General features: G+C 40.3%; 1 protein-coding gene across 1 annotated transcript in view; it reads right to left on the bottom strand.

Annotated features, from left to right (window-relative positions):
* The window catches only part of LOC122810421 (elongation factor 2), an 825,928-nt gene extending 813,979 nt beyond the window's left edge, over nt 1–11,949 (bottom strand). The window contains exon 1 of the mRNA XM_044082035.1: nt 11,813–11,949. Within this exon, the coding sequence (XP_043937970.1) occupies nt 11,813–11,815 (3 nt within the window). The 5' untranslated portion in view covers nt 11,816–11,949. The remainder of the gene's footprint in view (nt 1–11,812) is intronic.
* Between the last annotated feature and the right edge of the window lie 2,815 nt (nt 11,950–14,764).

Genomic DNA, 14,764 nt, shown 5'->3' with positions numbered 1-14,764 from the left:
AATATGTCCTAGATACATATTACACAAAATGTGAAAAGGTACTACATATCATGTAAATGATGTGAACAGATTAAGGCAGGAGATAAAGCTAGAGACTATCTAGCTTGTAAAGCATCATGAAGACACAGAGACCCAAAAATCATGATAGGATTAACCGTCAGGGTAAAGAAATATTAGGTAAAAATGTCAGAAATGTTCTAACCTGACAAAAAAATTTAGAGGCCTTTCAAAACAAAAAGATGGTGAGTAAGATATGAAACATATTGTTTATCTCAAGCTTAATTTCTTGATGGACTCTCAAAAAAACTCATTTGAGTCTAGAAAAGAAGACACGTGAAAACTAATACTCTTGGTAAATATTATTGTTATTTCAAAGAAAATGCATGAAAAATGAACTAGCTGTATGAAATTTTAATATATGTGCACATAAGTGGATAAAAGATAAGAAAAGCATTACCTGCTTATTCTTCTTAATAAGACTGCTTTATGTAAAAGAAAATATGTAAAATGGTATATAATTGCATTTACCACTGTAAAAGTCATTACAGTTTTAAATTTTAATCCAAACCTTTCTTCCTGACTGTGTAAATTTGTGTTATTTTGCAAAGCCTGATACTTTTTGGAGGCTGCTGTGTTAGGTCAAATGATGAAGCTGTATTTGGACACTGGCTATCAAATCTTACATTTCATCTCTTGAACATGTAGCTGTGGAAACAGAAAGGCATCTTCTACAATTCCAAAGCAATTAGAAATACTGAGGACTTGTGTAAGTAGAGAACTTACTATTTATAAACAGATGGACTGATTGTTAATAAAAAGGGTAACAAAAGTACAGAAAATACAGAAGGTATTGCACTGCTTGTTGGAGAATGCCGTTGGAGATAGTTCAGACTATACTGCCTGTAAGGAGTCAAATTGAATTTTGGACTAGAGAGAAACGGCTAGGGCATAGTATATCTTTAACCACAGACTTTTTTCAGCACATTTTTCTTTCTTGAATGTTTCATTTTCAGGTGTTTTTGCCTTTTACTGTTTGCATTTTTAGTTGGGGAAATACTTAAAACTTATTTCATGCATTACATTTAATTTTATTAATCTCTGAATGCTTGTGGCTGGTATGTATTAGCTTATGACTTTATACATTTAACTGTGTACCAAACTATGTTGTGACCATCCTTAGAAAGGTGAATGCTTGGAGTTAATTGCTACCATTTGAATACTTAAGACTGGCATATTTTAATGGTAGTCAGTAGGATGCTCTGTTTAAATTGTGATGAAAGCACTTATTTACAGTCTTATTTGCCTTTATTAGTTTTTGGTTTTGCCTGTGTTTTTACAGTTTATTATTAGCTTCTTTGTTTATCCTGGTGGGTTAGCAGTACGAATCTCAAGGTTTAGTTATTAGTTTATGCCATTTTTGCCATGATGCAGATTTTTTTTTGGCAAAGGTGTTTTTATCTTAATAGTTTTGGCTATCTAGTGACAGCATTCCTTAATGTTTGTGAAGAACGGAATTGGTGCTGGATATGCCTATACAAGCCTAGCCATAACAATTCCTTGGCTATTTGTTCCCACACTATTTACTTCCCTGGACCCCTGTATAGCAGGGTGACTGACGTGATCCCTGGGGTGAATTTCCTTTCTCCCATCCAGTCGTCAAGGTTCCTTTTGAGGAGGGTCAAAGAGGCGCTCTGCTTGACATATATGGGCAGTCTTTTCCAGAGTCTGGGGAGTCTCTGGGTCAGGAACCTATCCCTCCAGCATGTTTTGTTTATTGTGATGACAAGATTTAGATCCCTGGAGCATGTGGCTCTGAGGGATTGGGATTTTTTTAAGTGTAGCATGTCCAACAGCTCTGGGTTTGACATGGCCTTCTATGTTAAGCAGAGATCGCCTCTGAGTAGACAATATGCGACAGAGTATAGCTGGAGTTTTTTAAGGCATTCAGCGTAGGGCATCTGCTTTAGGCCTGTGATTCTTTTAGTGAGGTATTTCTACGGCTTTTCCAGTTGATGCAGATGTCGTGAGAGGTACATACCAAACGGGGCATTGTATTCTATAATGGGTCTAATAAGGGATGAGTACAGTGGAACAATGACCTCCTTTTTTCTGGATGAAAAGCCCTTAGTGATGTGTGCCACACAGAAGGATTTCCTGACTGTTGTGGCGATGTGGTTATAGTAGATGACACCACTGTCCACCTGTGTCCCTAAGTCTCTTATCACGCTTTCAGTGTTTAGTGTACTGCCACCTACGTGGTAATTTATGGGTACATGTGTTTTCCCAAAGGGGATAACTATACATTTCTTGGCAATGAGCTTGAACCCATGGCTCTGGCACCAAGCATCTGTTTCTGTAAGGCCCTTTTGTAGAGTATCCACATCATTTGGGGGATTCAATAATGACTCCCAGTTTGTAGTCATCTGCGAACTTTGTTAGCCAGAGCTCCTTAGTGTTGGCCTGTACTTCAGAGAAGTAGATGCCAAACAAGTGCGGTCCCGGGATTGAACCCTGAGGTACTCTCCACTTGTCACTTGTCTGGAGCTGGATTTGGAGTTGGCTACTTTTACAGTGTGGGTTCTGTCAGTAAGCCAGTTGGCAACCCATCGAGTGACATAGGGATTAATGCCCAGCTTAGTAAGTTTATCTATGATTTCAGAGTGGGGGATGGTGTCAAAGGCATTGGCGAGGTCCAGATAGGCTGTGTGGACCGCCTTACCCTCGTCCACGGCTCTGGAGATTGATTCCAAGAAGTCAGTCTTGTTCAGGAGACAAGATCGGCCCTTCATGAACCCAAACTGGGTGGGGTCTAGTGTTTGAAGGTTTCTAATGTCTTTGTTTATAAGTTCTATGATAATACGTTCCATAGCCTTGCAGATCAGGCTCGTCAGACTGATGGGGCGGTAGTTCCCGGGATCCAATGTGGATCCCCCTTGTGGAGTGGGATAACTGTAGCTGTGTGCCACTCAGTCGGCACGAAGCCTGAGGTGAGGCTATGATTAAACATGACACTTAGGTGAGGTGCCAGTTCATTTTGTAGTTCATATAGTACACAGCCCGGGATGTCATCTGGTCCCATGGATGCTGTATTCTTAGCTTTGGAGAGTGCATTTTTTATTTGTGTGGCCTTTATTACCGGAATTTGGCAATCTTCCGGTATTGAGATGGGCCATTTAGGGGATGAGAGGGGGGTGAAGTTGGCACTGAATCGATCTGCCAGGGTACTGGCAATATCCTTGGGATCAGTATATTTAATGCCACTCTGTTGTAGCTCAGAGCAGATCTGAGCATTGCCATTTATATTCTTGACATAGTTATAGAATGCCTTGTGGTTGTCTTTGGAATCTTTGGCAATTTTATTTTCATAACTAGTTTTGGAGGATTTTATGAGGGATCTCAGCTTCTTATTGAGGCTGGTATGGGAGTTTTGTGCATCCTGGGATTTTCCTCTTTTCTGCAACAGTTTCTTCCTTTTGTTGTAAAGTTTGTTTATGGCAGGGGACCACCAGATTTGCTTCCTTTTTTTTGGAGGAGAGCATCTTGGTTCTATTTGGGATGGCATGATTCATTCATGAGTGGATATGCTCGTACAGTGCCTTAGTGTGGGGTTCAGCAGTTGAACTTTCAGTTGCCGTCTGCATGAGTGTCATGAAGTTTGTCACTTCTGACTTGAGTAGCATGATGTTGGCTTTGGAGAATTTTTTATAGAAGTTTCCTTACTGGCGGGTGGGGATGGGATGTGGATGTTAAGGGTGACTAGCTTATGGTCAGACCTGACCAACGAGGGGGTGACCACAGGTGTCGATTTCTCATGTTAGTAATGACCAGGTCTAGGATATTGGAGCCCCTGGTGGGACTATGGATTAGTTGATCCAAGGCGTTGATATTTATGAATTCCAAGAACCTTTATGCAAGGGTGTTGGTACATGAGTAGTTTTCCCAGTTAATGGCAGGGTAGTTGAAATCACCCAGTATTAGGGTGTTTGGTTGTATCTTAATATTTTCCACTATGTTTAGAAAGGTGTAGTGAGAATCTTGGGGCATGGTGTGGGATCTGTAGCAAGCTACAATTTGGATTGCGGTCTTACCTAGTGTTAGTTGCACCTGGAGAATTTCAGACGCATTGCGTTGGGTAACTAGCCTGGTGATGTGAATATCCTTGGTGAATATGGGCACTCCTCCACCTTTAGTGTTTCGGACCTGGTTTGGTGGTCGAAAAGTGTGGTAAGAACTTTAGCCTGGTATTGCAGGGGTTCTCTCTGGAACCTTGAACCAGGTCTCAGTTACTGCAGAGATATCGATGTTCTCCATTTTTAGGAGTGCCTCAAGAGTGTGCATTTTGAGGTTTAGACTTCTAGCATTGAGTATAAGGAAAGATTTTCTTTGGTGGGCAGCAGTATGTTACCACAACAAGGGACTACCCTTCTCTCAACCCCACACCACCCAGACCCTCAACACAGACGCATCAGACTATGCCTGGGGTGCACACCTGGACGGCAGGTGCATACAGAGCCAATGCAGCCAACATCAAATACATCTGCACATCAACCAAAGAGATGTTAGCTTCCCAGCACGCACTGACAGCTTTCAGACCCCTCCTCTACCCGGGGGCTCTAATGATCACAACAGACAACACCACTGTGAATTGGTATATCAACAAGCAGGGAGGGACTCACTCGTACCCTGTGTGCAGGCTCGCCATGACCCTTTGGCACACGGCCTCAGCCATGCAACTACACCTGTTAGCACAATTCCTGCCAGGCTCTCTAAACTCTCATGCAGACAACCTAAGCAGAAATCTTCTGGACCCAAACGAGTGGCAGCTAGACCAAAGAACCTTCACCCTTGTAACTCAGAAATGGGGAACCCCAAAGGTCAACCTCTTTGCTTCCCACTCCAACCATCAGCTCAGCAAGTTCTGCACCAGGGAACCTCACTGCAAGGCCTGGAAAGTAGATGCTCTATCCTTCCAGTGGGTCAACCTCTCGGTCTATGCATTTCCCCCACTACCGTTCATTACAAGGGTACTGCTCAAAATAAGGGAGGAAAAAACGAGGACAATCCTGATTGCCCCAGACTGGCCACGCCAGTACTGGTACCCACTGCTGCGCAGCCTGTCACCTCTGCCACCATGGCATCTCCCTCAGATCCCAACATTCCTAACCCAGAGGGAAGGAGAATTCATGCATCCCCAATTGCAGACCCTCAATCTGGCAGCCTGGCTTATTCACGGACCACTGCACAAGCTGCCAATCTCAGCAAACAGGTTCTAGATGTTATACATGAGGCCAGACGCCCTAGCACTAGAAAGTCTTATGCTGACAAATGGAAAAGGTTTTGCACCTGGATCCAGGTTAAGGGAGCCAGGACGGCACAGCCCTCCCTACCTCTCATCCTGGATTACCTTGCTGACCTACTACACAGGGGTCTATCCATTTCTTCTATTAAAATTCATGCCTCAGCTATCTCTGCTCATTTCAGCACAGAGCTACCTCTTTTCTCACACCCTCTCATCAAACAGTTCCTAAGAGGGCCTAACAACTTGAGGCCACCCAGAAGAGCACCTACCCCAGCTTGGGACCTAAACTTTGTGTTGGAAAATCTCACTCTGCCCCACTTTGAACCAGCAGCTTCAGCAGAGTTAGTTTCTCTCATGGAATACAGCCTTGCTTCTGGCCATCACTTCAGCAAGAAGAGTATCCAAGCTACAAGCACTAATGCCTGTAGAGCCCTTCATCATTTTCCATGCTGACAGGATCTCCCTCAGAACTAACCCATCCTTCATGCCAAAAGTGGTGCCCAGTGTGGCTCTCAAACAATCCATTAATTTGCCCAACTTTTTCCCTAATGCACTAAACAAGGGGGAAAGGATACTGCACTCTCTAGATGTGCACAGACAGCTCAGATTATATCTACACATGACTAAATCATTTAGAAAGACTAATCAACTGTTAGTCAGCTTTGCTCCAGGAGCATAGAGCAAAGCCACATCCAAACAAATCATTTCCAAATGGATAGCACACTGCATCCATTTCTCCTACAAGCAACATGGGAAACCTCCCCCTAAGGGGGTCAGGACACAGTCTACCAGAGCAGCCTCCACCTCTGCAGCTTTCTTCCAGAGGGGTCCCATCCAGGGACATCCTGGAGGCTGCAACATGGACATCAGTTTATACCTTCACCATGCATTACCACCTGCCTATCTTCTCCAAATCCAGGGCAGGCTTTGCCACCGCAGTCTTGCAAGGCTTCCTAGCCAGCCCCAGTCTTCTTGACTGCCTCCAACCTTTTCTTCAGCTTTGGGAATCAACCTAAATGTGATGACTGCAACAGTGAAACACGAAGAACATAGTACAGTTGTGTACACTTACCATAAATTTAGATGTTTGAGTCTATTCACTGTTGCAGTCCTGGTTTCCCTCCCTCCACCCCCTTCTCTCTCTCTCTCTCTCTCTCTCTCTCTATCTCTCACTCTCTCTCTCTCTCCTTACAAGGAATTTTTGGTATTTACTTTCTACTGGTGGTGTTCTTCCGCCATAACCTAGCTCCCTCTTGGGGGCTCCTGACAGTTAGGGCCAGGAAAACTGATGTAATGGTGTCAGCTGCCTTATTTTATACTACTGATGACCTGACGTCAGTCCTGCAGCGACGGCAACCGACGCAGAAATACTAAGCCTCCGGTATTTGGCCCAACTGAGGGCTACCCTGGCGGGGATAACCCAAATGTGATGACTGCAAGAGTAAATACAAACATCTACATTTATGGTAAGTGTACACAACTGTACTTTATAGCTCCAATCTGTAGCTGTGAAGTGCAGAACTTATCTGAATGTGGTGGTGGTGGCGAGTGTTATCTACTACCCACAGCAACAGCACACATATCTGTAAACCCTTAAGGCCAAATGCTCTGTGTATTCTGACAGGTACTAAACAGTGGCAGTTGTCAAAGCCCCACACTACTGTCTCTGCAGCACATTCAAACCGACAGTAGTGCAAGAGTTAAAGCACAAAGCTCCTATCACATTGCCAACTGGTTGCAAAATGGTGGTATTATAAGACTGGTAGTCAGAGTTCCACAGACTTACTTGCACTTAATTCAGAAATAAAAAACGCTCACTTGGGACTTGATTTGATAATATTGTGATAATTCTACTGTGCGCTTATGTTAAGCACTTCTGTTCCCAAAATACTAAAAACAAATGGCAAACTGAGAAATATAGATATGGTGTTCCTGTAAATAATAAATCATATACATTAGTACAAAACGAAGAAAAGTTATATTGCTGTATTTTTTGTACTTCTTAACCATGAGAGACTCACTGGGCACAGCCCATTTTCAGCAGTTACTCAGCATGAAACATGAACTTAAGAGCTACATTACACAGAATATTACAATAAAGAGAAAAAAAACATGAATTAGTGATTACATACTACAATAATAACGCATGTCATAGTATGTTTAACCAAAAACATATGTATTTATTTGTTTACTATGGTAGTGCACTGATCACACCTGACCATTTGCAGGCACAGTTGGCCAGGTGAAAATAAAACATTTTGCATGTATAAAACAACAAAACATGCAAAAAATTAAACAAACAAAAAAATCAAAGCAAAGAGGCCTGTATAGTACATATATATATATATATATATATATATATATATATATATATATAATAGAACAATAGAAGTACAGATACTAGGATACACATGCTACCAGAATAGCATAGTTGTTAAGTTTCAGGTACAAAGCAATATGGTAATTTACAATTGACAGTAGATATAAGACCAGAGAGGCTCAAAAGAGTTAGGTGATGTACCCTTTTCAGAGACAGGACCTTTGACTAGCTGTAGCTTTTAAGATAATCTCTTAAATTGGGTAAGTTGGAGTTTTCTTTCAGGAGGAGAAGGAGGGAGGGACTGCCAGAGACACAAAAAAGGGATAGACAGAGAATGAAAGGGCACGCAAGTATGTAGAATGCATGTCTGATGGATTATAGGGAGGGCACAGTCTGAGACTATGGACATAAACTGCATGAAGAAGAAAGTGGTAACCTGAAGAGATGAATACCTTGTAGAAGGTCAGCTCTCTGTTTAATGGGGAACCGTTTTGTCGAGTGCAAGGCAGTGGTACTCTTGAGGAAGAGAACTGGTAATGAATTCACAAATGGGATTAGAAAATGGTTTGGTGTTTTGTTTAGAGGCAGAAGCAGTAATGTGAATGGTGTTTTGTTTAGAGGCAGACTCAGTAATGGGAAGACTAAACTCAAGCTAGGATAGGACACCTTTATCACCAGCTGGCCTGGCAGAGGGAAAAAGAAAACGACAGATTTTTACCACAAAAAGCATGACATTTATTTTTGAATTTTTCTATGTGGGAATAAACGTTAAGAGATTGATCCGAACAGAGTCCCAGTTAGTTGAAGGTGATGTGGTTTTGATAATGGACGTGTTAAGACCGGAAATGGAATGGCTGAAAAGTTACAGAGAGAGACAGAGAGAGAGAAACTATACGGTATACCAAAAACATGCTTTTGGTTTTAGAAGCATTCAGAAGTAAGCTGGATTAGCCATTGCTGAAGTAAGTGCAAGTCAGACTGAAGTTACGCTTGTTTAATACAAAGGGAGTTGGTCTGGAGATGTAGAAATAAGCTCAATATAAATATTCATTCTAACTAGAAAAATGTCTAAATAGAGTCTGTCACGTGGATGTGCACTCTTTCAACTATTTCTGGGTTTGGGAAGTTAAGACATATCAACTGCATCACTTCTGCAAATAACACAAGCACACTCAAGTTGTTGTTTGTCTTTCGGCTTTTCCTGGTTAGGGGTCGCCACAGCGGAACTCCGGTCCGCTAATGATTGGCAGGTTTTTTTTTATGGTGTCGAGTTGCCAGCCCGACGCCCAACCTTCACGAAGGCACGCCCATTCAACGCATGTCTTTCGAACACCCAAGCACACTCAAGTAAAAATTCATATTAGGGAACAGGCAATGCAGAGCAACAAGAGATCTATAGAGAGGCTAGATTCCTTTACCAGCACCCATCAACCCAAGTTACCAGAAAACATAGAAGAGCAACAGATACCCCCTTTAATACACAATCACATATATGTATGTAGATACATATATAGAGAGAGAGACTGTGGCTCATAATTATATATTACCCTTCATGAGAATCACTGGGATCATTCCATAAATAATTTGATGGGCCCCACTCTTGGGTTAAAGCATCTAGGAGATTCTTCATCCCATTGGTAATACAGACACTCTTAGGGTACATTTGCTGGCTGCTTTCCATCGGTAAATCCAAATTGTGTTTGAATATGGACAGTCACAGGGCTGAACTTTGTTTTATGTGGATGGGGAGTCTGTTCCATGGCAGCGGTATACCTGTCCCTCCAATCTGTTCTGTTGATGTTGCAGATGAGATTTACATCCCCAGGCTGAGTACTTCTGATGCCATTGGACTTGCTGATGTACAAAAACTCCATCACTGGTCAGAAGGTGCCTTGATTGCCAGACAGAGGTGACCTCTTAGCAGTCTCTAGGATACCAACACACACACATAAACACACACGCACGCGTATTCGTGTACAGCTATATATATATATCACTACAGAAACAAATAGAAATTAAATATATGAAACAACTGCTTAAGAAGGCAAGGAGAACTGACACTTCAAATGCTAAAGAAACGGCAATCTATATTCAGTCTGTACTGTAAGGTGTTAAAAATAGCACTGCTTCATATTTTGCTCCCGATATTTGTTCATTTACTAACATAAATATAATTAGTAACTTTACTGCCTCATTTAGATCGAAAGGCGAAATACAAGATGACATAAAAAGGGGATGCGTGGACAGCAAAAAAGGGAATATTTATTTGTGCACTGAGATGAGATAATAAGCTGCAGCATCGCATTTTGTATTACAACACATATTACTAAAAGACGATACCAGGAATTTCGGTCCTGCTACAACAGACTAACCCAAAATATACAAGGCGGCTGACAGCTGTCAATCGGGCGCTGTCTATCAAAAACTGTTTTAAGCACTTACTGTAAGTACCCTCTATTCTGACTGTGCGTCAGAAAATACTGCAGTTAATTAAGGCCCAAATGTCTGTTTAAGTGAAACTCTGGTTACTTTATCATCCGAACGAACAGGAATAACTTGAAAAAAGCCTTTGCTGTTTTTAATCCTCATAAGCACACATTATTTAAATACCTTCACTCGTAACTGGTCATTTACAAGATTGGCGTTATTTGAAGGCAAGCTTCTTCAAATCATACAATGTGTGCCTGGTAAATTACTTCTTCCTTCAGGTCTACTTATGTAACTTAGTCGGTCTGTGATGCGTAAAAACTCAACACTTTAAACAAATTTCAGCACCTTTTTGAGCCAACGTTATATAACATAATGAAAGTAACAGCGCCTTTACACAGTTGATGCAACACTTGAAACTGGAATTTGAGATACTTGACCTCTTAGAGCAAGAAATCTGGACAAAGCCGTTAATAAAAGTGGGACAAAGGACTAACAATATGGACAATTTTTAAATATTGCTCTTGCAAACTTGGAAAGTTGATAGGATAACAGGTTTTGCATTAGCATTAATTTTCTGAAGGGTGTGAAGTCTAAAACTCAATCGTATGTATTTATTTTCTAACTTCAGCCTTCAATGATTTGCCACTGATTTGCCAGAAAACCATAATTTTATAAAAATCGGACCAAGAATATGAGGTAAAAATCTTGACATTCTGCGAAAATCTATATAGTTGAGATGTATGCGTAACCAACCCATACATTCACCAGCTTTGTATGCAAGCACGGCATTACATAAAGCCACCAGTAAACCAGAAACCGTAAGCCAACGTTAATAAACCAGACTGCAAAGCAAAGCCTGGCCTCCATTTAAAAAGTCTGCTGCCAAGCCTTCCCTGTCCACAATTCAACAATCCTCACAACTGCATATGTATATATATATATATATATATATATATATATATACACACACACACACACATATATATATATATATATATATATATATATATATATATACACATATATATATATATATATATATATAGACATATATATATATATATATATACATACATATATATATATATATACATACATATATATATATACATAAATATATATATATACATAAATATATATATACACACATATATATACACACACACACACATATATATTTATATATACACACACACATTTACATATATATATATATATATATATATATATATATATATATACACACACACACACATATACGTATACATATACACACACACACACACATATATATATATATATATATATATATATATATATATACATACATATACACACAATTAGACATAAATGTGCGCGTGTATACATACACACGTGTATATTTTATATATATATATATATATATATACGTGTGCGTGTATAATATATGTGTACATGTATATATTCATAAATATGTGGGCAAACGTACATTTATCTATATCTATATTAAGGCCTCAGTCTTCACACACAAGGATGAACTGCTTCACAATATGTATTCACTAATTAAGCAATGCAGCGCTGTTTTAGCCTTAGCATCAAACATATGATTAAAGCTTTATTATATCAATCTATCTTACTAATAAAGTTCTAAATGTAGAGGTTCAAGGCACATTTTTGCTTGGGAGGCTAAATATTTAAACGCCCTATAAATGCCAGTATTTAAACAACTATTAAAGTCTTCTACATGTTTAAGCTGTGAGGACGGTGGAGGTAAAGCAACTCACCATTTTAGCTGCTACACTTTGCCTCTCTCTGTTTGCCTACCGATATCACTTCGCAAACGGGAGACCTCTGTGGGAAAGAGACCGAAAACCCCGTCACCTTCAAGTTTATGCGACATTCGAGCCGCGAGCCGTCAGTCGGGAATTATCACATGGTAAAGCAACGAATGTTGTTTGTAGGGGGTGGAGCATCCACAGCTGCGGGAGAAAGTATTCAGTCTAGTCTAGTACTTTCTTTGGACGAAATGCAGTTTCTGAGGGCGTGGTTTCCGTCCCTATTCTTCTTATTTTTTTAACAGAATATTTTTGTGGTTACTGTGACAGCTGTTATTTATTATGTGCTTGTTAATCAGGTCAGAGTCAGACTGACAGCAACGTCCGAGTAGTGAAATTATATCTGATTATCAGGTGAGAAAGATAACCCTTTTTTCATTGTAAAAGATCTTCCTATACTAGAGAATGTGTGGTCAGTAATAGGGGGTCTTTGTAAAAGCTTATTTAGTTATTTAATAAGGTGTGCACCCATAAATTGGTCTGACTTTATGAAGAAGATCAATAAATCTAAGAGGAGTAAAGCTAAGTCCTTGGGTCAAAAATCACATACGTTAGCAGTTGAGTGCCAGCACTGAGCTATAAGGACATTTTTCAGTCCTGGCAAGGGAGCGCTGGTTCAATGACTTGGTCAGTCATACTTATGCACTGGTTGCAGGTCACTTCAAATCAAAGAGAGGCTGCTGGAGACAGCTGAATGGGCGTGGTCATCTAGAAAGGGGTGTGGACAACTAGAAAAGGGCGACGCAATGTTACAGTGTGGGATCACCCTGACCATGTTTACCAATTTACATAAGTGCTCTGCTGTACATGCTGACTAGTCTACAAACCAATACTAGGCTAAAGTGCATCAGGGTTAATTAGGTGTTTAGGTTCTGTTATAACACCTCTAATCAGTGAAAAAGCGATTGGTCTTCACTGTATGAAACTATTATGACTACATACGATGTAGTAAACACACCTATGAAGTAATCTGCAAGTTTGTAAAATGCCTAATGAAAAGTAAGAAAATTTGGAGATCTCACTGTACTTTCTTAATTTATTATTCACAATTCAAGGTCACTCCAATGCCTAATGGGCCAGTGATTCTGAGAGACAGTAAGATGATCTCATACTCCATACAATTTGCAGAGGATATTGCTACATGTATATGCAGGTTGGTTTGAAGACTTACCTATGCTGCAAACAGTACTTCGTACTCTACTTCTCCACCCGAAGACAAGCTGTGGTCTGGTCTGGAACACATTAGGTCATACTGGATTTGATTTTTCCTTCCTTTTTCCGGACACACAAAAGAGACGGTTTCAAGTTTCCTGAGCAAACACAGTAGTCACTGTATTCTGAAGAGCACATTGCTAAAGCATGTATAGATTGTTTTGAAGATTTACGTAAGCAGTATGCTGCAAACAGTATTCTGTACTCTTTTTCTGCACCCAAAGAGAAAGTATGATCTGGTCTGGAATACATCAGGTCATACTGGATTTTTTTTCCCTTTTTTTGGACACACAAAAGGGACTGTTTCAAGTTTCCCAAGCAAACACAGTAATCATGTGACCCTGGTACCAAATAAGTAATTGCAGTATAATACTTAACTAAGTGCCTCTGTTGTGTTCCTATGGGTATTTCTCAGGTTTCTTACTTGTAGATAAAGTCCATTCGTCTCTCTATATTTTGTACAAACAAATCAATAACTCTTTGGTTGAAGTTTGTTATACTCCTTTCGTATGGAAATCATAGCTAATGCAGTCATTCTTTCCTGCCCTCTTGTACTACGAAGAAACGTTTTAATTCTTTTCATTGTTGAGAAACACCTTTCTGCCTCAACAGTTGACATTGGTGTGGTGGCTATAATCAACAACACATTGTAACTCTATGAAAACACCTGGGTTAATAAGTTGTCCACCAAGAATTTTAACATGTTGACTGCACTGCCACTTGCTGCAAAGTTTTCACAGTAATACACCACTCCAAGTTCTATTCTAAGTTGTCCCCTCAATAATAATGGATAGTTTTCTATTGCTTCTGTGAAGAGATTTTCTGGAAACTCTTTTATGTATGTTGAAAGGTTTTCAGACATTCTGTGCGGAGTCTGCATGTCCTCCCTCTAGTTGCGTGGGTTTCCTCCGGGTACTCCGGTTACCTCCCACATCCTAAAGACATGCTGTAGGTGGATTGGATACTCTAAATTTGCTCTAGGCATAAGTGTGTGCATGTGTGTGCCTTCCGTGGAAGGTTGGGCTCCGGGTTGGCAACTCGGCACCATAAAACTCCACTGCCAATCATGAGCGGACAGGTGATCCACTGTGGTGACCCCTAATCGGGAAAAGCTGGAAGAAGAAGAAGCTGAGAAGCCAGAAGATGCTAAGTTTGTTCAAATTGTAATGATGTCTGGAACTTTATGACGCCACATACTTCCTTTGCAGTAATCAACAATGTGTCATGCAGCGGTTGAGATCTTGATGGTCCTTGTCTACGTCTTGTCAGGATGTTCTTTGTCTGTAGGTACTGTTCTGCAATGCTGTCGATATCTGATCTGAAACTGTTGAGGCATTCAAAAATATATGCACATCCTTTTCAACTGTGGTTGCACCTGTGGTACGACACTGAAGTTGCCTGTACAAAATGTCAACACTGGGCATTATATGATGAAAAACAGTCAGCCAAAACTTAAATTCATCATCTTCAAGTGTTTGCAGTAGTCCATTTGCTTCCTGTACAGTTGCTGCAATAGATGTAGGACACTTGTACAAATAATAAAAACAGTCTGACAGCAAGTCTAAGTTTTCATACACTGCATTTACATGATGGATATTAAACTTTCAGTGTGTTCCAGACATTTGTGGCATACTTAGTGCTACTATATTGTCCAGAGCAGCTTGTCTTTAAACTGAGGATGAGAAAAAG

The sequence above is a fragment of the Protopterus annectens genome, chromosome 1.part1, assembly GCF_019279795.1.
Source record: "Protopterus annectens isolate FY-2018-M chromosome 1.part1, PAN1.0, whole genome shotgun sequence".
Classification (NCBI taxonomy): domain Eukaryota; kingdom Metazoa; phylum Chordata; order Ceratodontiformes; family Protopteridae; genus Protopterus; species Protopterus annectens.
The sequence above is the reverse complement of the archived record's forward strand: the minus strand, read 5'-3'. Positions and strand labels throughout refer to the sequence as shown.